The sequence below is a fragment of the Mya arenaria genome, chromosome 7 (assembly GCF_026914265.1).
Source record: "Mya arenaria isolate MELC-2E11 chromosome 7, ASM2691426v1".
NCBI classification, from domain to species: domain Eukaryota; kingdom Metazoa; phylum Mollusca; class Bivalvia; order Myida; family Myidae; genus Mya; species Mya arenaria.
Window position 1 is genome coordinate 16,950,226 of NC_069128.1, and position 26,088 is coordinate 16,976,313.

The window sequence follows — 26,088 nt, forward strand, 5'->3', positions numbered from 1 at the left end:
AATTCGGTTTTCTACAGTTTCTACTATTGTAAGGCAGAAGTTTAATTTCACTGCGTGTTTATGCTTAAGCAGCATCAGGTCGATTAATTACATGGCTATCGGGAGTTCCGTTGCAGTTTCCATGCCGACAAGCGTCCAATTTTAAAATACAATGCTGAAAGGCTATTTCAACGTTGACAAAGTGATGATTGATCATCGAATCTATGCATAGACGTAATATTTGGCCATATAATATATAGAAAATAGTATACAGAGAAAAATTTAGGGGATGCAAAACCGGTGTTCCCCGGTCTAAAAATTGATATCGATGTGTAATACAGTCCAAAGACTTCCACTGGTTCCTCAATAAAAAAGTGATCTCCACGTTGTGTACATGTATTAATGTAAGCAAATCCGTATATGCGCCGGAGGCCTTCATGCAATACATATTTGAACTTTGAATTTGATCTGCAGTATATAACATGCAGGCGGCATTGTCAAGATGGACGGAAATGACATCTACAATATCACGAGGAAAGCCTGTTCTGAGTGAGTCGGTGAGCAAACGTGGACAGAGAAATTTAAGACCATTCAATTCTAGAAGTGCACAAGAAGTGCTTTGCAACCTCTAGCACAAACACTGGCATTTTCTGAATTGTTTGGAACTTTAATTACAGCATTTCCTATGTCGTAGGACATCCTGATATACGATACCAGGGTGATGAATCACGTGACCTAAAGGGGTTCCCATATGAGTCACCACGGGTCACAACCGATTTAAACAAACAAAGTTATTAAGTGAGGATAGTTTCTAAATAAATTCTTTGACAGAAAATATTTGAAAATATTTATTTGCCTGTAAAAGACAATGCTATTTCTGATTCTATACTAGTGAAATATTTTAGATTTGCTTGTATTGTAATGATACCATTTTTGGCCATAATTTCAACTTGACGAATTTTGTGAAACGATTCAACACTGAAATTTTTGCCAAGGTAGTATCATTAAAATAAAATAAAATCTAAAATACCTCACACGTGATGAAGCAGAAAATAGTATTTTACAACACTCATTTAGGTCAGGTGATTCCTCAACTTGTAAGATGGACCCAAAATCTGTTTTTGTCGTGTCCACTTGTGTAACAAGACCGGACCACAACTTATTAATTTCCATTAACTCTATTTAGAAGACATTTACTTCTTATACATGTATATTTTATTATAGTATTCATAAACACAATAGAACATTAACAATACTAATGGAATGTAATTGAACACATAACCATTTCAACGAAATTAGCTAAACGAAATGTCATGAAAATGTGACAATGATGTCAACGAAAAATGGCACAAAATGGGACAAAGCACTATGATATGTCTGCGCATGCTCAGTCCAGCTGGGTTTGCGCGCGCAACCTATATTTAATTTCCGGTGTCATGGCGACTATAGCACTGTTCTCATGTCCATGAGAGGAGCTGAAGGCTATAAGCGTCTATCTGTCGGAAACTCTGTGTCATATGTCTGTAAAATAAATTCAGAATGTATTTTGATTTTGTACACATGCGTTTAATAAAATACATGTATGTTTTTAAATGTTTTAAATGTGACCGAATCCCCAAATGTATAATATATATAAATGTGTTCATCCGATACCAAATTACCGACTTTGTATATTAAATAATATATAATACAGTATACAATAAACATTATACTAAGCAATAAATTTTGTGATTGTAAATGTTTATTCATATTTTTTTATTTTCAAATTTACTGATATTTGCAATTATTATAAAAAAAAATAATATTTGAGATTGTAAATATGTATTGCTCACAACATGTGTGACCGTTTTTGAATACCGATATTTTTTTATTGTAAATGGTCATTGTGACATGACAAAATGCTGACTACCACTCGTTTATGTAATAGTTAGATGGCATGAAGTTATTCTTAATGAATAATAATGGGCGGAATGAGCGTATACTTAGAATACAATCGCATTGGCTTTTACATTGACAACGCAAAATCTGACGCAGAAATTGTGTATTGGATGAGTGGCAGTAGGCGGACCTTTAAACACCGATGAAAGGTGAAATCCATAATCATTAAGTCTAGTGCTTATTGATTGTCTATCTGAAATCTCATTGGCTTATAATGTAGGTTATATTCTAAACTTTATGTATGTCCACGAATACTCACATCTGAGTAGAGGTTTCTGTAGACGTTCAATGGTTTGTACGAAATGGCCGGTCGTTGTATGGAATACTGGAACAGATTAAAAAGACATTAGAGACGTTTTTATCATGCAATTGTAGTCAGGTAATATTTATATTGATATTCAGTACATTAAATGGCTTCCTTTAAATTTGTTTAATAAGGGTAGATGACTTATTTCCTCATACACAAGTATTACACTTATGATTATTTGCAGAACATTAAATGGCTTTCTTTGACACTTTTTAAGGTGTTTTGGTATATTTTTCGGAGCATTCCATATTGTAAGTAGTAGTTTATTTTGCGTGCATACTGCGGCTAAAAGCAATTGGTTCACAGAGGTGATGTTTGATAAAATAAAATCAATACAGAGAATGTAAAACATGGGCCAAGGATACTGTTAACAGGATCAAGGACATTATAAACAGGGTCAAGGAAACTGTAGAAAGGTCAAGGATACTGTAAACAGGGTCAAGGTAAACAGGGTCAAGGATACTGTAAACAGGGTCAAGGGGAAAGTAGACAGGGTCAAACACTATAAAACAGGGTCAATGGCACTTAAACTAAACAGAGGGCAGCACATTTTCTAGAAAACGCCAACACACACTACAGTGGAGTTAATATGTCTTATGCAGCTTTGACATTTGATTTTATTTGTTTGTTTTTTTCCTGAAATAATTAGGCTACCTTTCTAATTATAATTGCGTTTAAAGTTAAAATCCCATTTTTTAACATATTAAGATAATCATTTAAATGCCTAATGTTCCTGAATTAATGACACTCAGTTGATAAGCATACATTTCTGCAACTTATAAAAGCTACCACTTATTGGCATAGGAACACTGCAACACATTCAAGATTACAGAACACGACAACTTCTTAAATCAATACGTTTTACTAGCTGGGGTGCTATGCTGACAATTTTAACGAACAAAAGGCAATAGTTTCTACGCTCATATAACAAAATATATGGTCATCTTTGAAATTCGCGAACAGGTAGTTAAAAATTGATCCCTCGTTAATAAAATACTGTCATTTGATGACCTAGTGAAACTCGCATATATGCTTGTTCACCAAGAAAGACAACAGATGTTGACTAAATCAGTCATTAAAATGCTATACCCATTAAATAAGCCTACCAGGTAAATACATAACGCAAAGGGCGACAACTCAGTTTAATTAAATCTAGCGGCACTGCAGCTTGGTGTTATTTACATAATGGGGCATGTCTTATGGTTGTGACTAGTGGGCGTGGCTAGTTGTCATGGTTACAACGCCACCATGCTGTCGTATTCCTCGAACAACTCAGCGTTTGGGTACTCGATATCCGTAAAACCTCCCTGTTTATCAACATATAATACTAGTTAACGACACTTAAAATCAGACTATATTGTTTAAATTGCATTCTAAGTATCCATCTTCGGTATACAGGCTATACATAATGTATAACTCCATCGAATGATTTGTTTTCCGGTAGGGACGTAAAATCAGGGTCCCGTGTGGCCGTGCTTTACACTGGTGCACGTTTAAACACCAGGGTTGTTTTCTGTCTATGCATTATGCTCCAAAAACCTTAAATGACTAAACACTTATCGGAGCACTCGCCGAATGGGCAAGGCCCTTGTGCGAGTATAAATAAGCTTACACACCACCACCACCACTGCTTTGTTTTTAGACGCTAATTCAATGGTTTATGTATCTTGGTGTCAATCTATGAGATTATCCCTTTAAAAGTGAACAAGGGTTTCATGTTAAAGACATGAACCTCATAATACAATAACAGGCAGAAACGACTTGTTTTGCAGACAACAGTTGATTTGAACAAAATCGGCTGAAATTTCATAGATCTGTTATGATATGACCTTGACCGATAAATGATCAGAATGGGAGGATTTGACCTAAAACTGACCATAAGAACAAAATCGGTTGATATGAAATAAAAAGGTCGATATTGCTAAACATAAACAAACTGATAATCTAAACCTGTTTATAAGAAAAAAAATCGGTCGATATGACCAAAATGGGATGACCAAAATCGGTTGAAATGACCTAAATTGATATCACCAACCGGTTGATATGACCTTAGTCGGTTGACATCTTCAAAATCGGTGGATATACCAGAACTCGGGTTGTTGTTATCGAAACCGCTTGTTGTGAGCTAAATCTGTTGATATTGATATGACCCAAATCGGTTGATATCACCTTAAGCGCTTGACATACCTAAATCGGTTAATATGACCTAAATCGGTTAACGGTTAATATGACCTAAATCGGTTAATATGACCTTAAGCGGATGATATGACCTACATTGGTTAATGTGACCTTAAGAGGTTGAGATGACCTAAATCGGTTTATATGATTTAAATCGGTTAATATGACCTTAAGCGGGTGATATGAGATGATTAAAATTTGAAGATCAAAAAAGGCTGACCTGACCTAAATCGGTAGGCATCAGCTCAATCGGTTCAAATGAATTTAAGCGGTTGATATTTCGAACAAGTTGATCTGCCTGTATAAGCTGTAATATGAACTTAATTATGTGAAAACCTGGTTTATATTACCTAGATCGGTTAATATGACCTACATCGGACCTAAAATCGTTATATACTCGTACTTACGTCGGCAGCGGTGTTGATGCGAAGGAAAGAGGGCATGCTCGCGGCGTCAACTTCCGGTTCTGTCGGGAAGTACATGCCCGCCCCCCGTAATCCATTTCCACTAAACACCGGCTCGAATGCCTGATTGGAGGAAAAGAAAGCATACGTAAACAATCGGTTTAAATCTTCTTCCGCGCACTTGCTGCGGCCATTTTGTAGACCTAGCTACTCAATAACGTGTCAAACGTCTAATTTATACTTGCAAAGTAAATCCAAAATTAACAACACCATTGAAGATGGTAAACTTTATTTTTGAGTCAATGCCAAATCCCCTTTTACGTCAAAACTAGAAAAATAGTTAAACTCAAAAGTGAAGCTTGTTGTAAGCCGATATAGTTTACGGTCGTGTAGGTTAAATTGAGTTTTTTTCACTGCCAACAACGATAGTTTTTAAGCTTCTAAGTTAACCTGATTGACATGTCCTGGTTGCCGGTGGTAGCGGCCATAAAAAGGGCTCGTCTTGTCGGGTTGTGACCGGAAACTGAGATCCCTAAGCGTCCCGATCCCTCCGGACCCCGGAAGTTCCCAGGTTGAGTCATCGTACCGACTGAAAGACAAATTACCAGGGTATATATGGAATGATTAATAATCAATGGTCACGATTAACCATTAAGTCAATATCATAGAGAATAGTAAACTTACTATTCGACAACTTTTTAAAAAGGTGATAAAAAGGATGCTAATAACCTCAGGTAGGGCACTCAGACATCATTTCATGCTTAAATTACCTGATGTCATGCTTCTGTTTATCCCGTCGGCGGCGGATGCAGAGCCAGATAATAATGGCTGCCAGAATGAGCAGCAGTGCACATCCGGTTCCTAGAGATACAGCCAACACGAACCAAAGTGTCGCTGTCGTCTGTTCACAGCTCGCACCGTGATACACGTGCCATGACGTCACATCGCACCTGCGAAATACGGGTAACTGGTTTTAGACTTTACAATTCGGAGGAGCCTGTCTTTACTTTTTTATCAGAATTTATAATTGCACAGAAGTTAATTTCCGGGCAATTATTTAAACTTTCGAGGTATTTCTATAACATCAATATGCAAAATGAAAGAGCACTAGAGTTTATTATCATTTAAACTGTTCACGACGGTTAATGTTCTGTTTATGATTGGGGCATTCTTTAACACTTATTTCTCAAGGCCTTTATAATTTCATATCCTTGCATTTTAGACGAATCCATCTTTTATCGAATATATGGTCGACTAATAACTGTATCCACATACTTGCATGCCAGTGCATAGTTTTGGAGATCAAAGAAGCACGTGCCATGATCCCCACATAAGCCCTGCCCATTCAGTCCTTCACACTTGTGGTTGCACGAAGGTGTGGCATTCATCGTGCACGTAAAATAGTAGGCGGCAGTCGGGCACACGTCTGCCCGGAAGTAGGAACAGGGATCGGAAGACTGTTGGTACGCCTCTGTTATTAATAACCGGTTATCAATACAAATATGAAAAATATACATTATTAACAAGAATAGTCCATGAGTTGAAGGGCCATGGAGTACATAATACCATTTTGATGGTCATTCAGTTTTCTATTCATTGCGTTAGCAGGTATACAGAGATACCAGTTTTTTTAATGCAACACAGCCTTGGCCTGTTTGACCCTGAAAATATTACTATTGTGTTTTACCAACGCTACAGCGTCGTAATACCTGAGTTACTTCACTGATTTTCTAAAACTACCAACTTCGCACCAAAAAATACTCGCCCTAATTCTTCTCTCAAACGTCTGACAGTATTGTTGCATTGGAGATTATTAACATTAAACATAATCGTCTCGATACGCTGGTGGTTAAGCGTATTCTTCGGGTAAGGAAGGTCGCGGGTACAAATTTCCGGCCTTTTCATATTGAAGTCATTTTTTCTTGTGATATTTTTTTTTTGGAAAGGTCGTTATTTACAAAAATATTAAAAACGGTTTAATAATTTGAATATTGTAAGAAGTTGAAGCTTATAAATCAGTGGAAGAACGAATAACTGGTTTTCTGGTTTACGCCAAAATTTTGAAAATATGATTTCATTTCCAAAATTTGATTTTGGACAACTTTCTTTCCTTATGAAACTCTTAAAAAAATCGGTCCACCACGAATGCTTTTTTTGTTATCATTATTTCAAAAAATAATAAGAATTGTTATTCAATGTGGACGCTGTCCGCTTCCGCTGTCCGCATATTATGTTTAATCTATTCAATATGTCCGCATCCCGGCATGCGGGTCCGATCCGCATTCGCGCGGAATCAAGCAGTTAACGATTTTCGCTGATATGAACCATAGACAAACAGTGCTTGACTACAAAAATAAGCATATTGAAATAGTAGCGAAACTCATATTTTCGAAAAATGTAATGACCTGAACAAAACTGTAGAAAAGCATTATCGTGATGCATGCAGATAAGAAAACTTTTACCTGTCTTTGTTCAATTGGCTTATTTTATTCCAGATTAAACATTCTTTTAAAGTTTATATTGCATATCAAACATTTATTACTGTAATTGTGTAAACAATATCAATAAATGAAATAAAATCAGCTCACATTTCTAACTAGAAATACGATTTTATTTTGTTTTCTTCACAAACATGTAGTGAATACACTTTCCATCTTAAAATGAAAATGCGTAACAAATGCGGAGTGCGGATACGGAAAACGTGTTCAAGAAATAACGAGCTTTTATTTAAATGCATTATCACTTGTATTGTAACTTAGAGAACATCTCAGTGCCTTCAGCGCTTTGATTCCTATCAGTTTATCGAACACTTATAAGTAGAACTTAACCTTCTCAGACTTAAATAAAGGATGATTTTCCTCCCTTATTTCAAACACTGTCATATTTTAAACATGTAAACAACCGCTTAGGTTCTAGGGATGGTTAGAGCTAGTCGAAACGTTAAATGATTGGCCAATATTTATCAAATAATAATTAATAACCAATCAAATCGTTTCAGTGAGTCAAGTACCAAAAATATTACTTATGGACAACGTCACAAAGTTTTTAATTAACTTGTTGCTGTTGTATGTAATTCTTATGCCCATTTCAACTATGTTTTTCGAGACATCCAGCGATCAGTTTCCAAGCAAAGGAAGGAGGTTGGTTTCAACTTTAAAATTGGGCTATTATTTTTAACAAAGATGTCCGTCACATTGATTTTGAAAGTAATTTAGGATCGTTTAGTCCTTCCACAATGTTGTTATGGTAAAACTGTGGCATTCGTATATCAACTATCATTGAGATGTATATGGAATAACAATGTTTTCTTTAATATAGAAAATAGACTATTTGTTCATGGCATTAGAGGTCATAATTTACTCTCCGATCAATTTGACTGCGCTTACTTCCGCAATTTAGTTTGCTTCTGAATTAACAACTGAGTTTAATAACCTTTATTATTTTACGGAATAATGGCGAACCGGTTGAATTAATCAGGGGTTCTAACAGCCTATAAGTGTAAATCCTTAAAAAACGCCAGTGGTATTGGAATAGCTTATTTAAGGGGTGGTATTCCTTAAGTAAATCCTATTGCCATGTATCATTGACTTCTTTCACTCTTTTGGTCAGTTATTATCAACAGGTAATCGAGGAAAAAACAATCTTTACAAACTGTACAATAGAATGAAGTTAAAAGCTTTCAATTCTTATTACAAAATAAATTCTAGAACCATGGCTTAATGTTCAATAAAATGCAGCAGGTAATATTACCTTAATTAAGTCTAAAGAATGGATCTAGTAACGAAAAATGATACTTAATGTAAACAATGGTGCTATTTTTAAAACCAAAATACAATACACTTAGTTCTTGGTTTAAAAAAAAACAGGCACGAGTTACCGTTCTTTCCTGCAATCTCTTGCACCAACTCATCGACGCCAATATCACTTCCGCTGACGTTGCTATGAAAATGCTCGAAAACAAGTTGTCTCAGATTGGTGGCAATGACGTCACGTGTGACGTAAGTATTGTTTCGGATATCCTCCAGTGCCTTCACAGTCTCATGTGCGATCCCTGGTTTCTCTTGTGGCACTGTCGTCTCTATGTTACACCGTATACTTCCTTCGCTGTAATGCAAAATGTTTATACACGTATATGCACATGACGTCATTAACACAACTTTAAATTCGATTATTCATACTCACATGTATAGTTGCACTCTCACAGATTGAATGTTTTGACAACTTTTTATTTATTTTTTGTCTTGGAGCGAGCACATTTATTCAAAATTTCATGTAAACCATTGATATAGGACTGCTTACAAAAACTAGTCTTAGAGTTTTCTATTTTAGTTAAAAATTGATGTATTATGCATTTTTCTTAAACCGTTAATAAAGCTTTAGGCCATAAAACTTAAGTTTTCGAACTGAAATATGAACATTGCGATCTGATCTTTTGTCAGCAATCTTTTAACACTGGTTTGCAGGCATTTACGCAAAAATTTGCTCATTCCAAGACAAAAATAAAATAATAAAAAAGTTGTAAAAACGGTTAATCTGTGAGAGTGCAGCTTTAAGTTACATGATGTAAATTCTCTATACGTTTATATAGTGACCGAGACCATGACACAGATATAAGATAGGAGGATGACTTTAAATTAATGAACTAGTAGATAAATGGATGGATTTCCGAAAGTAAAATGAAACACTGTATTCCTGTATGCATGCACCCCATCTCCTTTGCCTTAACATACTAGTAAAAATATATATAATTAATCGCTTCAAAACGACCAATCAAAGCCAAGTATAACGTGCACTCTATTTTGTTTATTGGTAAATCTGACTAAATGGATTCAAATATTTGACCATCACGTCATACTCTATAATCTACTTCGGGTTTCAAAGATAAACTACAAGTCGGATATATTGAATGTTTTTGGAATGATAAATTCGCTTCCTTGGAATAACTTTTGTGTCATTGTGTTAAATAAACTTGTACACGAATTTACATACTAAAGTAATAAACTAGGCGTATCTCTGAAGAAAGCGAAATCTTATTGACTCCCTACTGATATATCAAACTATACTTATATTATTATTTTAAATGATTACTGAATGATTGCGACAAAAATATTTAATATAGCAAAAAAGAAAGTGGAATGTAGCAAATATTTGAAGTTAGTAAGAATTTGACTGTATTAAGGCGCGTAGCTAGGGCCAATTTGGTATTTAGCAGTTTATTGACGGACAGCATATTGACCCCTTCAAACCCTATCCCATTCGGGTATTTTTTCAATTTTGGAAGTTTTGGTGTGATTAAATTTCGATCTGTCAAAATTTCCATACGCAACTGCGTATTTGCGTACAGTCTGCTTCGCCTGTTGATGCCACAAGTCTAAGTATGTGTTACTTAACCATTTAAAAGAAATCTGAAAATATGTTGGGGAAACATAAACGATATGTAGTTCATACTTATTCAAACGTCGAATACAGTGGAAAATCTTTAACACGTATTTAAACAGTAAACTGGTATTCATTTATTCGTTACCGTATACACCCTGGTACACGTTCGTAATGTTATGATACGGTGCTAAATTACTAATTTGCCAAACTCCATCCCCAACAAACCACACGAACACTTGTACTAACTATCTAGATAAAACTAGCCAATTTTGATAAATCAATAAAAAGTTATATAATTTGTATTTATGTATATCACACTGTACAGTCAATGCTAGATAGCAAAATATGATAAGGTAAATGTTATAATAATATAATACAGAAATCATTGTCAGTTATACCGTATTCCGCTGTAAAATAGAGAAAAACAGAAGTTAAAATTATATGTGAAGGAAACACATAACATATTAAAAAGACAATTACGTTCAATCAAATTTAAAATATTTGAAGAGATAAGCATTTAAGAAAAAGAAGAAAAAGCAGAAGTAGGAGGAGGAGGAAAAAAGAAGGAGAAGAAGAAAAAAGACGAAGAAGGAAAAGGACGAAGAAGGAAAATGACGAAGAATAAGACAGTCGAAGAGGAAGAAGAAGGAAAAAGACAAAAAAAGACGAATAAGAGGAAAGAAAAAGAAGAGAAAGAAGAAGAACAAGAGCAAAAAGAAGAAGAAGAAAGACGAAGAAGGAAAATAACTAAGAAGGAAAAGGACGAAAAAGAAAAAAAAGAAGAAAACGAAGAAGAATAAGGAGGAGAAGGAAAAAGAAGGAAGACGACGAAGAGTAAAGAAGAAGAAAAATGAGGTGGAGAAGAAGAAAAAGGAGGCAAAGTAGAAGAAGAAAAAGAAGAAGAAGAAAGACGACGAGGAGGAAAGAGGAAGAAGAGAAAAGAGGAGGAGACGAAGAAGAAGAAGAAGGATGATCAGTTGACAATGCTAAGTTAAACATCAGTTTAAAAACCGCCTTAAACAACGAAATGTGTCCTCCATTTATTCGGCAATTGTATCTGAAATAGTGCTGCAATTGTAAACGTCCGTAGAATTTCAGCAGTACCAACACAACTAATATGTACCTCGAAGTTTAACTGTCTAACGAAGAAGAATGATGAAAATTATCAAAAAAACAACAACAGTTGATGGCAACATATAATCGATAAGTCAACATGCATAAGGTTTTTCATGATAACATGAATGAATATGACCAAACGGAGGTACTTGAAAAAAGTTTAGAGTGGTCACCCCTTAGTACACTCACACATGTTTCTTTGTACTTAACCTTTGCCCGGAATGCACGTTTTTCAGTAAATTAGACAAAAAAAGTAACAAGGACCTAAAAAAAAGGAGAATGACACAATTTATTTTTTGTCAGCAATGACACTACTTCCTTATCTGTATGAGCAGAAAAGGAAAAATAACCCGCTGCAAGCGGTATCTGAACCCTTATTATCACCGATGTTTTAACTTTGCTTCTACACAAAATGCTACGAAATGTTCATCTAGATACAAACTTTATAAAATTGTAAGTTAACATCTGGGCTATCATTGATAACATAACTTTTTGAATGACCCTCAGTATAATTGATAGTAAATAGCTTATACAGTCTTTATCAATAATCGACATTAAGTTATTACCTGTAAGTGACAGTGTAGTTAACGTCTTTAATGTTGTTAAACATTGTCCTCATAAGCTGAAATAGATAAAAATAGACACATTCAACAATTGAACAGAAGAAGACGTTTTCGTCCGCTTAATAAACAACTAGAATGGCTGATGTCCATAGATATGAATGAGAAACTAAATGAAACTTAATATAAATTGAACGTTCTGGTTGTATGCTACTGTAATTCAAGTGAACCGTTCTTCGAGGCAGTTCGATTACAACCTGCTCAACTCCTTGCAAATCATAGGTCATGTACAATGCCTTGTTAAGTATCTGACGTATTAACTTGGCTCACATGTGTAAAATTAAGCGATATTAGTGTGCACTCGTGTGTAATTCTTACCAAGTCCCTGAATTGGCTTTTAAAGTCATCCAGCGGCACTTTGAAGGGAGTTTGGATCACCAATGTGAAGTTGAACACGACCACTGCGCTTTCTGTGTGTAAGGTGAATGTGAATTATTTTCATATAAAGGCAATGAGAAAAAAGAAATCATTTATTTATAATCATAAATTATTTGTTGTTACAATCGGTGAATGAATTGTATAATGTTTATATCAAAATTGACCATGCAACATTTGACATAAAAAAAACTTGGAATATTTATTTTAGCTCATTTATCAATGAAAAATTTAGGCTGAATTGGTCTTTACAAACGGTAAGTTGGCTTAAACAACTAATACTTGAATAACAATCTTACCTAAACTTGGTTTAACAGTTGGAAAATGAGTCGTTGGTACAAGAATGGCCGATGGAGTCGGAGTTGTCACCAGTTTTGAAGTCACAGTTTCTGTAGTGACAGTTGGTGGTGTGGAAGTCAATATTTGTGAATTAGTCATAGTTATTGCGGTGTTATTTTCACTTTTATTCGCACAACCAGTTGTGATTGGATCCTTTGTGGTCGCTGTGTCTGCTACAGTGGTAGTATCCGTTCTATACGCGTCCCCAGTCGTAGTGATTGGAACCTTTGTGGTCGTTGTATCTGATACAGTGGTAGTATCCATTTTATTCGCGTCCCAAGTTGTTGTGATTGGAACCTGGGTAGTCCTTGTATCTGGTACAGTGGTAGTATCCGTTTTATTCGCGTCCCCAGTTGTCGTGATTGGAACCATGGCAGTCGTTGTATCTGGTACAGTAGTGGTATCCGTTTTATTCGCGTCCCCAGTTGTCGTAATTGGAACCATGGCAGTCGTTGTAACTGGTACAATAGTAGAATCCATTTTATTTACGTTCCCAGATGTTGTGATTGGAACCTTTGTGGTCGTTGTATCTGGTACAGTGGTAGTACCCGTTTTTTTCACGTCCCCAGATGTTGTGAATGAAACAATGGTGGTCCTTGTATCTGGTACAGTGGTAGTATCCGTTTTCTTCACGTCCCCAGATGTTGTGAATGAAACAATGGTGGTCCTTGTATCTGGTACAGTGGTAGTATCCGTTTTCTTCACGTCCCCAGATGTTGTGAATGGAACAATGGTGGTCCTTGTATCTGGTACAGTGGTAGTATCCGTTTTCTTCACGTCCCCCGTTGTTGTGATTGGAAGAATGGTGGTCGTTGTACCTGGTACAGTGGTAGTATCCGTTTTCTTCACGTCCCAAGTTGTTGTGATTTGAACCATGGTGGTCGTTGTATCTGGAACAGTGGTAGTATCCGTTTTCTTCACGTCCCAAGTTGTTGTGATTGGAACCATGGTGGTCGTTGTATCTGGAACAGTGGTAGTATCTGTTTTATTTACGTTCCCAGTTGTCGTGATTGGAACCATGGTGGTCGTTGTATCTGGTACAGTGGTAATTTCCGTTTTCTTCACGTCCCCAGTTGTCGTGATTGGCACCATGGTGGTCGTTGTACCTGGCACAGTGGTAGTATCCGTTTTCTTCACGGCACCAGTTGGCGTGATTGGAACCATGGTGGTCGTTGTACCTGGTACAGTGGTAGTATCCGTTTTCTTCACGGCCCCAGTTGGCGTGATTGGAACCATGGTGGTCGTTGTACCTGGTACAGTGGTAGTATCCGTTTTCTTCACGGCACCAGTTGTCGTGATTGGAACCATGGTGGTCGTTGTATCTGGTACAGTGGAAGTATCCGTTTTTTTCACGTCCGCAGTTGTCGTGATTGGCACCATGGTGGTCGTTGTATCTGGTACAGTGGTAGTTTCTTTTTTATTCACGTTCCCAGATGTTGTGATTGGAACCTTGGTGGTCGTTGTATCTGTTACAGTGGTAGTAAACGTTTTCTTCACGTTTGCAGTTGTCGTGATTGGAACTTTGGTGGTCGTTGTATCTGCTACATTTGTAGTATCCGTTTTATTTACGTTCCCAGTTGTTGGAACCATGGTAGTCGTTGTATTTGGAACAGTGATAGTATCCGTTTTATGTACTTTCCCAGGAGTCGTGATTGAAAGTATGGTGGTCGTTGTATCTGGTACAGTTGCAGTATCCGTTTTTTTCACGGCACCAGTTGTCGTGATTGGAACCATGGTGGTCGTTGTATCTGGTACAGTGGTAGTATCAGTTTTCTTCACGTCCCCAGTTGTCGTGATTGGCACCATGGTGGTCGTTGTATCTGGTACAGTTGTAGTATCCGTTTTATTTACGTTCCCAGTTGTTGTGATTGGAAACTTGGTAATTGTTGTTATTGGAACTTTGGTGGTCGTTGTATCTGTTACAGTGGTAGTATCTGTTTTATTTACGTTCCCAGTTGTTGTGATTGGAACTTTGGTGGTCGTTGTATCTGTTACAGTGGTAGTATCTGTTTTATTTACGTTCCCAGTTGTTGTGATTGGAACTTTGGTGGTCGTTGTATCTGTTACAGTGGTAGTATCTGTTTTATTTACGTTCCCGGTTGTTGTGATTGGAACCATGGTGGTCGTTGTATCTGTTACAGTGGTAGTATCTGTTTTATTTACGTTCCCGGTTGTTGTGATTGGAACTTTGGTGGTCGTTGTATCTGTTACAGTGGTAGTATCTGTTTTATTTACGTTCCCAGTTGTTGTGATTGGAACCATGGTGGTCGTTGTATCTGTTACAGTGGTAGTATCTGTTTTATTTACGTTCCCGGTTGTTGTGATTGGAACCATGGTGGTCGTTGTATCTGTTACAGTGGTAGTATCTGTTTTATTTACGTTCCCGGTTGTTGTGATTGGAACTTTGGTGGTCGTTGTATCTGTTACAGTGGTAGTATCCGTTTTATTAACGTTCCCAGTTACATTCACACTCGCAGTAGTTGTCATTGGTACTGTATTCGGTGTATCTGTGACATTGGTGTTGTCTGTTTCATTCACACTAGCAGTTGTTGTCAATGGATATGTGGTTGATGTATCTGTTACAGTGGTGGTATCTCTTACATTCACATTTACAGTTGTTGACATTGGTACTGAGGTCGGTATTTCTGTTGCAGTGGTGTTATATGTTACAGTGGTGTTATATGTTACATATATACTTGTAGTTGTTGTCATTGGTACTGTGATCGGTATTTCTGTTACAGTGGCGTTATCTGTTACATTCACACTTGCAGTTGTTGTCATTGGTACTGTGATCGGTATTTCTGTTACAGTGGCGTTATCTGTTACATTCACACTCGCAGTTGTTGTCATTGGTACTGTGGTCGGAGTATCTGTTACAGTGGTGTTACCTGTTCCATTCACACTCGCAGTTGTTGTCATTGGTACTGTGGTCGGTGTATCTGTTACAGTGGTGTTATCTGTTCCATTCACACTAGCAGTTGTTGTCATTGGTACTGTTGTCGGTGTATCTGTTACAGTGGTGTTACCTGTTACATTCACACTCGCAGTTGTTCTCATTGGTACTGTGGTCGGTGTATCTGTTACAGTGGTGTTATCTGTTCCATTCACACTAGCAGTTGTTGTCATTGGCACTGTTGTCGGTGTATCTGTTACAGTGGTGTTACCTGTTACATTCACACTCGCAGTTGTTGTCATTGGTACTGTTGTCGGTGTATCTGTTACAGTGGTGTTAGCTGTTCCATTCACACTCGCAGTTGTTGTCATTGGTACTGTGATCGGTCTATCTGTTACAGTGGTGTTACCAGTTACATCCACACTCGCAGTTGTTGTCATTGGTACTGTGGTCGGTGTATGTTTTACAGTGGTGTTACCTGTTACATTCACACTCGCAGTTGTTCTCATTGGTACTGTGGTCGGTCTATCTGTTACAGTGGTGTTATCTACTCCATTCACACTCGCAGTTGTTCTCATGGGTACTTTGGTCGGTGTATCTGTTACAGTGGTGTTATCTGTACCATTTACACTCGCAGTTGTTGTCATTGGAACTGTGGTCGGTGTATCTGTTACAGTGGTGTTATCTGATACATCCACACTAGCAGTTGTTGTCATTGGAACCATGGTCGGTGTATCTGTTACAGTGGTGTTATCTGTTACATTCACACTCGCAGTTGTTGTCATTGGTACTGTGGTCGGTGTATCTGTTACAGTGGTGTTACCTGTTACAACCACACTTGCAGTTGTTGTCATTGGTACTGTGGTCGGTGTATGTTTTACAGTGGTGTTACCTGTTCCATTCACACTAGCAGTTGTTGTCATTGGTACTGTGATCGGTGTATCTGTTACAGTGGTGTTACCTGTTACATCCACACTTGCAGTTGTTGTCATTGGTACTGTGATCGGTGTATGATTTACAGTGGTGTTACCTGTTCCATTCACACTCGCAGTTGTTGTCATTGGTACTGTGATCGGTGTATGTTTTACAGTGGTGTTAGCTGTTCCATTCACACTCGCAGTTGTTCTCATTAGTACTGTGGTCGGTGTATGTTTTACAGTGGTGTTACCTGTTCCATTCACACTCGCAGTTGTTCTCATTGGTACTGTTGTTGGTGTATCTATTACAGTTGTGGTATCTGTTACATTCACACTCGCAGTGGTCGCCATTGGTACTGTGATCGGTGTATCTGTTACAGTGGTGGTATCTGTTACATTCACACTCGCAGTGGTTGCCATTGGTACTGTGATCGGTGTATCTGTTACAGTGGTGTTACCTGTTCCATTCACACTAGCAGTTGTTGTCATTGGTACTGTTGTTGGTGTATCTATTACAGTTGTGGTATCTGTTCCATTCACACTTGCAGTTGTTGTCATTGGTACTGTGGTCGGTGTATCTGTTACAGTGGTGTTATCTGTTACATTGACACTCGCAGTTGTTCTCATTGGTACTGTGATCGGTGTAACTGTTACAGTGGTGTTATCTGTTACATTGACACTCGCAGTTGTTGTCATTGGTACTGTGGTCGGTGTATCCTTTACAGTGGTGTTTTCTGTTATATTGACACTCGCAGTTGTTCTCATTGGTACTGTGGTCGGTGTATCTGTTACAGTGGTGTTATCTGTTTCATTCACACTCGCAGTTGTTATTGGTGCTGTGGTCGGTATTTCTGTTACAGTGGTGTTATCTGTTCCATTCACACTCGCAGTTGTTGTCATTGGTACTGTGGTCGGTGTATCTGTTACAGTGGTGGTATCTGTTACATTCACACTAGCAGTTGTTGTCATTGGTACTGTGGTCGTCGTATCTGTTACAATGGTGGTATCTGTTACATTCACACTTGCAGTTGTTTTCAATGTTACTGTTGTCGGTGTATCTGTCACTATGGTGTTATCTGTTCCATTCACACTTACAGTTGTTCTCATTGGTACTGAGGTCGGTGTATCTATTACAGTGGTGTTATTTGTTCCATTCACACTTACAGTTGTTCTCATTGGTACGGTGATCGGTGTATCTGTTACAGTGGTGGTATCTGTTACATTCACACTCGCAGTTGTTGTAACACTGACAGATGTTGTCATTGGTACTGTGGTCGTCGTATCTGTTACAATAGTGGTATCTGTTACATTCACAATTGCAGTTGTTGTCAATGGTACTGTTGTCGGTGTATCTGTCACAATGGTGTTATCTGTTCCATTCACACTTACAGTTGTTCTCATTGGTACTGAGGTCGGTGTATCTCTTACAGTGGTGTTATCGGTTCCATTCACACTTACTGGTACGGTGATCGGTGTATCTGTTACAGTGGTGGTATCTGTTCCTTTCACACTCGCAGTTATTGTCATTGGTACAATGGCCTGTATTTCTGTTACAGTGGTGTTGTCTGTTATATTAACACTTGCAGTAGTTGTCATTGGTACTGTGGTTGGTGTATCTGTTACAGTGGTGTTATCTGTTCCATTCACACTAGCAGTTGTTGTCATTGGTACTGTGGTCGGTGTATCTGTTGCAGTGGTGTTGTCTATTACATTCACACTCGCAGTTGTTGTCATTGGTACTGTGGTTGGTGTATCTTTTACGGTGGTGTTATCTATTGAATTCACACTTGCAGTTGTTGTCATTGGTACTGTTGTCGGTATTTCTGTTACAGTGGTATTATCTGTTCCATTCACACTTGCAGTGGTTGTCATTGGTACTGTGGTCGGTATTTCTGTTACAGTTGTGTTATCTGTTACATTCACAGTTGCAGTTGTTGTTATTGGTACTGTTGTCGGTGTATCTGTTACAGTGGTGTTATTTGTTGCATTCAACCTCGCAGTAGTTGTCATTGGTAGTGTGGTCGGTGTATCCGTTACATTGATGTTATCTGTTCCAATTCTCACAATTGCAGTTGTTGCCTTTGGAACTGTGGTCGGTGTTTCTGTTACAGTGTTGTTATCTGTTACATTCACACTCGAAGTTGTTGTCAATGGCACTGTTTTCGGTGTATCTATTACAGTGGTGTTATCTGTTACATTGACACTCGCAGTTGTTGTCATTGGCACTGTGGTCGGTGTATCTGTTACAGTGGTGTTTTCTGTTACATTGACACTTGCAGTTGTTCTCATTGGTACTGTGGTCGGTGTATCTGTTACAGTGGTGTTATCTGTTTCATTCACACTCGCAGTTGTTGTCATTGGTGCTGTGGTCGGTATTTCTGTTACAGTGGTGTTATCTGTTCCATTCACACTCGCAGTCGTTGTCATTGGTACTGTGGTCGGTGTATCTGTTACAGTGGTGGTATCTGTTACATTCACACTAGCAGTTGTTGTCATTGGTACTGTGGTCGTCGTATCTGTTACAATGGTGGTATCTGTTACATTCACACTTGCAGTTGTTTTCAATGGTACTGTTGTCGGTGTATCTGTCACTATGGTGTTATCTGTTCCATTCACACTTACAGTTGTTCTCATTGGTACTGAGGTCGGTGTATCTATTACAGTGGTGTTATTTGTTCCATTCACACTTACAGTTGTTCTCATTGGTACGGTGATCGGTGTATCTGTTACAGTGGTGGTATCTGTTACATTCACACTTACAGTTATTGTAACACTGACAGATGTTGTCATTGGTACTGTGGTCTTCGTATCTGTAACAATGGTGGTATCTGTTACATTCACATTTGCAGTTGTTGTCAATGGTACTGTTGTCGGTGTATCTGTCACAATGGTGTTATCTGTTCCATTCACACTTACAGTTGTTCTTATTGGTACGGTGATCGGTGTATCTGTTACAGTGGTGGTATCTGTTCCTTTCACACTCGCAGTTATTGTCATTGGTACTGTGGCCTGTATTTCTGTTACAGTGGTGTTGTCTGTTATATTAACACTTGCAGCTGTTGTCATTGGTACTGTTGTCGGTATTTCTGTTACAGTGGTGTTATCTGTTCCATTCACACTCGCAGTGGTTGTCATTGGTACTGTGGTCGGTATTTCTGTTACAGTTGTGTTATCTGTTACATTCACACTTGCAGTTGTTGTTATTAGTACTGTTGTCGGTGTAACTGTTACAGTGGTGTTATTTGTTGCATTCACACTCGCAGTAGTTGTCATTGGTAGTGTGGTCGGTGTATCCGTTACATTGATGTTATCTGTTCCAATTCTCACAATTGCAGTTGTTGCCTTTGGAACTGTGGTCGGTGTATCTGTAACAGTGGTGTTATCTGTTACATTGACACTCGCAGTTGTTGTCATTGGTACTGTGGTCGGTGTATCTGTTACAGTGGTGTTTTCTGTTACATTCACACTAGCAATTGTTGTCATTGGTACTGTGGTCGGTGTATCTGTCACTATGGTGTTATCTGTTCCATTCACACTTACAGTTGTTCTCATTGGTACTGAGGTCGGTGTATCTATTACAGTGGTGTTATTTGTTCCATTCACACTTACAGTTGTTCTCATTGGTACGGTGATCGGTGTATCTGTTACAGTGGTGGTATCTGTTAAATTCACACTAGCAGTTGTTGCAACACTGACAGATGTTGTCATTGGTACTGTGGTCGTCGTATCTGTTACAATGGTGGTATCTGTTACATTCACACTTGCAGTTGTTGTCAATGGTACTGTTGTCGGTGTATCTGTCACAAAGGTGTTATCTGTTCCATTCACACTTACAGTTGTTCTCATTGGTACTGAGGTCGGTGTATCTGTTACAGTGGTGTTATCGGTTCCATTCACACTTACAGTTGTTCTTATTGGTACGGTGATCGGTGTATCTGTTACAGTGGTGGTATCTGTTCCTTTCACACTCGCAGTTATTGTCATTGGTACTATGGCCTGTATTTCTGTTACAGTGGTGTTGTCTGTTATATTAACACTTGCAGTTGTTGTCATTGGTACTGTGGTTGGTGTATCTGTTACAGTGGTGTTGTCTGTTCCATTCACACTTACAGTTGTTCTCATTTGTACTGAGGTCGTTGTATCTATTACAGTGGTGTTATTTGTTCCATTCACACTTACAGTTGTTCTCATTGGTACGGTGATCGGTGTATCTGTTACAGTGGTGGTATCTGTTACATTCACACTTGCAGTTATTGTAACACTGACAGATGTTGTCATTTGTACTGTGGTCGTCGTATCTGTAGCAATGGTGGTATCTGTTACATTCACATTTGCAGTTGTTGTCAATGGTACTGTTGTCGGTGTATCTGTCACAATGGTGTTATCTGTTCCATTCACACTTACAGTTGTTCTTATTGGTACGGTGATCGGTGTATCTTTTACAGTGGTGGTATCTGTTCCTTTCACACTCGCAGTAATTGTCATTGGTACTGTGGCCTGTATTTCTGTTACAGTGGTGTTGTCTGTTATATTAACACTTGCAGCTGTTGTCATTGGTACTGTTGTCGGTATTTCTGTTACAGTGGTGTTATCTGTTCCATTGACACTCGCAGTGGTTGTCATTGGTACTGTGGTCGGTATTTCTGTTACAGTTGTGTTATCTGTTACATTCACACTTGCAGTTGTTGTTATTAGTACTGTTGTCGGTGTATCTGTTACAGTGGTGTTATTTGTTGCATTCACACTCGCAGTAGTTGTCATTGGTAGTGTGGTCGGTGTATCCGTTACATTGATGTTATCTGTTCCAATTCTCACAATTGCAGATGTTGCCTTTGGAACTGTGGTCGGTGTATCTGTTACATTGTTGTTATCTGTTACATTCTCACTCGAAGTTGTTGTCAATGGCACTGTTTTCGGTGTATCTATTACAGTGGTGTTATCTGTTACATTAACGCTTGCAGTTGTTGTCAATGGCACTGTTGTCGATGCATCTGTTACAGTGTTGTTATCTGTTACATTCACACTAGCAGTTGTTGTCATTGGGACTATAGTCGGTGTATCTGTTACAGTGGTGTTATCTGTTACAATTACACTAGCAGTTGTTTTCATTGGGACTGTAGTCGGTTTATCTGTTACAGTGGTGTTATATGTTACATTCACACTAGCAGTTGTTGTCTTTAAGACTGTGGCCGGTGTATCTGTTACAGTGGTGTTATCTGTTATATTAACAATTGCAGTTGTTGTCATTGGTACTGTGATCGGTGTATCTGTTACAGTGGTGTTAACTGTTACATTCACACTAGCAGTTGCTGTCATTTGGACTGTTGTCGGTGTATCTGTTGCAGTGGTGTTATCTGTTACATAAGCACTTGCAGTTGTTGTCAATGGCACTGTTGTCGGTGTATCTGTAACATTGTTTTTATCTGTTACATTCACACTTGCAGTTGTTGTTATTGGTACTGCTGTCGGTGTATCTGTTACAGTGGTGTTATTTGTTGCATTCACACTCGCAGTAGTTGTCATTGGTAGTGTAGTCGGTGTATCTGTTACATTGTTGTTATCTGTTACATTCACACTCGACGTTGTTGTCAATGACACTGTTTTCGGTATATCTATTACAGTGGTGTTATCTGTTACATTAACGCTTGCAGTTGCTGTCAATGGCACTGTTGTCGGTGTATCTGTAACATTGGTGGTATCTGTTACATTCACACTTGCAGTTGGTGTTATTGGTATTGTTGTCGGTATATCTGTTACAGTGGTGTTATTTGTTATATTCACACTAGCAGTAATTGTCATAGGTACTGTGCTCGGTTTATCTGTTACATTGATGTTATCTGTTCCAATTCTTACAATTGCAGTTGTTGCCTTTGGAACTGTGGTCGGTGTTTCTGTTTTAGTATTGTTATCTGTTACATTCACACTGGTAGTTGTTGTCATTGGTACTGTGATCGGTGTTTTTGTTACAGTGGTGGTTTCTGTTACATTCACACTTGCAGTTGTTGTCATTGGAACTGTGGTCGGTGTTTCTGTTACAGTGGTGATATCTGTTACATTCACACCTGCAGTTGTTGTCAGTGGCACTGTTGTCTTTTTATCTGTTACACTGGTGTTATCTGTTACATTAACACTTCCAGTTGTTGTTAATGGCACAGTTGTCGGTGTATCTGTTACAGTGGTGTTTTCTGTTACATTCACACTTGCAGTTGTTGTTATTGGTACTGTGGTCGGTGTATCTGTTACGGTGGTAATATCTGTTACATTCACACTTGCAGATGTTGTCATTGGTACTGTTGTCGGTATCTCGGCTACGATGGTGTTATCCGTTATATTCACACTTACAGTTGTTGTCATTGGTACTGTGGTCGGTGTATCTGTTACAGTGGTGTACTCTGTTACATTCACACTTGCAGTTGTTGTTATTGGTACTGTGGTCGGTGTATCTGTTACGGTGGTGTTATCTGTTACATTCACACTTGCAGATGTTGTCATTGGTACTGTTGTCGGTATCTCGGCTACGATGGTGTTATCTGTTATATTCACACTTGCAGTTGTTGTCATTGGTACTGTGGTCGGTGTATCTGTTACAGTGGTGTACTCTGTTACATTCACACTTGCAGCTGTTGTCATTGGTACTGTGGTCGGTGAATCTGTTACAGTGATTTTATCTGTTACATTGACACTCGCAGTTGTTGTTATTGATACTGTGGTCGATGTATATGTTACATTGGTGTTTTCTGTTACATTCACGCTCGAAATTGTTGTTATTGGTACTGTTGTCGGAGTATCTGTTACAGCAGTGTTATCTGTTCCATTCCCACTTGCAATTGTTCCGAATCTCACTCTTGTAGTTGTTGTCATTGGGACTGTAGTCGGTGTATCTGTAACATTGGTGGAATCTGTTATATTCACTCTTGCAGTTGTTCTTATTGGTATTGTTGTCGGTTTATCTGTTACGTTGGTGTTAACTGTTACATTCACACTTGAAGTTTTTGTCAATGGCACAGTGGTCGGTGTTTCTGTTAAGGTGTCGATATCTGTTACATTCACACTTGCAGATGTTGTTATTGGTACTGTGATCGATATATCTGTTACAGTGGTGTTATCTGTTACATTCATACTTGCAGTTGTTGTCTTTGGTACTGTGGTCGGTGTATCTGTTACGGTGGTGTTATCTGGTACATTCACACTTGCAGATGTTGTTATTGGTACTGTTGTCGTTGTATCGGCTACGGTGGTGTTATCTGTAACATTCACACTTGCAGTTGTTGTCATTGGTACTGTGGTCGGTATATATGTAACAGTGATGTTATCTGTTACATTAACACTTGCTGTTGTTCTCATTGGTACTGTGATCGGATTATCTGTTGCAATGGTGTTGTCTGTTACATTTACAGTTGCAGTTGTTCTCATTGGTACTGTTGTCGGTGTATCTGTTACAGTGGTGATATCTGTTACATTAACACTTGCAGTTGTCAATGGCACTATTGACGGCGTATCTGTTAGAATGGGGTTATTTGTTACATTCACACTTGCGGTTGTTGTTATTGGTACTGTTGGCTGTGTATCTGTTAGGTTGGTGATATCTGTTACATTCACACTTGCAGTTGTTGTCAATGGCACTGTTGTCGGTGTATCTGTTAGATTAGTGTTATCTGTTACATTCACACTTGCAGTTGTTGTCATTGACACTGCTGTCGGTTTTTCTGTTACATTGGTGTAATCTGTTCCATTCACACTTGCAGTTGTTGTCAATGACACTGTTGTCGTTGTATCTGTTACAGTGTTGGTATCTGTTACATTAACGCTTGCAGTTGTTGTCAATGGCACTGTTGTTGGTGTATCTGTTAGAGTAGTGTTATCTGTTACCTTTTCGCTTGCAGTTGTTGTCATTGGTACTGTGATCGGTGTATCTGTTACAGTGGTGTTATCTGTTACATTCACACTTGCAGTTGTTGTTATCGGTAATGTGATCGGTGTATCCGTTATGGTGTCGATATCTGTTACATTTACACTTGCAGTTGTTATCTTAGGTACTGTGGTCGGTGTATCTGTTACGGTGGTGTTATCTGTTACATTCACACTTGCAGTTGTTGTCTTAGGTACTGTGGTCGGTGTATCTGTTACGGTGGTGTTATCTGTTACATTCACACTTGCAGTTGTTGTCTTAGGTACTGTGGTCGGTGTATCAGTTACAGTTGTTGTCAATGGTAAGGTGGTCGGTGTTTCTGTTACATTGGTGTTATCTGTAACATTAACGATTGCAGTTGTTGTCAATGGCACTGTTGTCAGAGTATCTGTTACAGTGGTGTTTTCTGTTACATTAACGCTTGCAGTTGTTGGCAATGACACTGTGGTCGGTGTATCTGTATCATTGGTTGTATATGTTACATTTACACTTGCAGTTGTTGTTATTGGTACTGTGGTCGGTGTATCTGTTACATTGAAGTTATCTGTTCCGATTCTCACAATTGCAGTTGTTGCCTTTGGAATTGTAGTCTGTGTTCCTGTTACAGTGTTGTTATTTGTTACATTCACACTCGAAGTTGTTGTCATTGGTACTGTGATGGGTGTTTTTGTCACAGTGGTGGTTTCTGTTCCATTCACACTCGCAGTTGTTGTCAATGGTACTGTGTTTGATGCATCTGTTACAGTGGTGTTATCTGTTACATTCACACTTGCAGTTGTTGTCAATGGCACTGTTGTTGGTGTATCTGTAACATTTGTGTAATCTGTTATATTCACAATTGCAGTTGTTGTCAATGGCACTGTTATGGGTGTATCTCTTACAGTGGTGTTATCTGTTACATTAAAACTTGCGATTGTTGTCATTGGAACTGTAGTTGGTGTTTCTGTTAGAGTGGTGATATCTGTTACATTCACACTTGCAGTTGTTGTCAATGGCACTGTTGTCGGTGTATCTGTTACAGTGGTGTTATCTGTTACATTAACACTTACAGTTGTCGTCAATGGCACTGTTGTCGGTGTATCTGTTAAGGTGTCGATATCTGTTACATTCACACTTGCAGTTGTTGTTATTGGTACTGTGATCGGTGTATCTATTAGAGTGGTGTTATCTGTTACATTCACATTTGCAGTTGTTGTTATTGGAACTGTGATCGGTGTATCTGTTACAGTGGTGTTATCTTTTACATTCACACTTGCAGTTGTTGTTATTGGTACTGTTGTCGGTGTATCTGTTATGGTGTCGATATCTGTTACATTTACACTTGCAGTTGTTGTCTTAGGTACTGTGGTCGGTGTATCTGTTACGGTGGTGTTATCAGTTACATTCACACTTGCAGTTGTTGTCAATGGCACTGTTATCGGTGTATCTGTTACAGTGGTGTTTTCTGTTACATTCTCGCTTGCAGATGTTGTCATTGGTACTGTGATCGGTGTATCTGTAACAGTGGTGTTTTCTGTTACATTCACACTTGCAGCTGTTGACATTGGTACTGTTGTCGGTGTATCTGTTATGGTGTCGATATCTGTTACATTTACACTTGCAGTTGTTGTCTTAGGTACTGTGGTCGGTGTATCTGTTACGGTGGTGTTATCTGTTGCATTCATACTTGCAGTTGTTGTTATTGGTACTGTGGTCGGTGTATCTGTTACAGTGGTGTTTTCTGTTACATTCACG

General features: G+C 38.4%; 2 protein-coding genes across 2 annotated transcripts in view; both read right to left on the minus strand.

The window, feature by feature from the left end:
- Positions 1-1,182: 1,182 nt before the first annotated feature.
- On the minus strand, positions 1,183-15,500 carry LOC128240902 (mucin-5AC-like). The gene is made up of 10 exons (XM_052957889.1): positions 12,596-15,500; positions 12,240-12,331; positions 11,868-11,923; positions 8,684-8,910; positions 6,082-6,277; positions 5,577-5,756; positions 5,257-5,395; positions 4,810-4,929; positions 2,177-2,242; positions 1,183-1,500 (listed from the first exon to the last, which is right to left on the minus strand). The coding sequence occupies exons 1-10, from the start codon at positions 15,483-15,485 to the stop codon at positions 1,462-1,464; spliced, it is 4,005 nt and encodes a 1,334-aa protein (XP_052813849.1). The 5' UTR covers positions 15,486-15,500; the 3' UTR covers positions 1,183-1,461.
- Positions 15,501-15,508: 8 nt separating this feature from the next.
- LOC128240966 (mucin-16-like) overlaps positions 15,509-26,088 on the minus strand; it is a 30,928-nt gene continuing 20,348 nt past the window's right edge. Inside the window, exons 17-21 of the mRNA XM_052957953.1 lie at positions 25,607-26,005; positions 24,530-25,435; positions 22,922-24,358; positions 15,561-22,612; positions 15,509-15,523 (exon numbers count right to left, since the gene is read on the minus strand). Coding sequence (XP_052813913.1) covers positions 15,509-15,523; positions 15,561-22,612; positions 22,922-24,358; positions 24,530-25,435; positions 25,607-26,005 — 9,809 coding nt within the window. The remainder of the gene's footprint in view (positions 15,524-15,560; positions 22,613-22,921; positions 24,359-24,529; positions 25,436-25,606; positions 26,006-26,088) is intronic.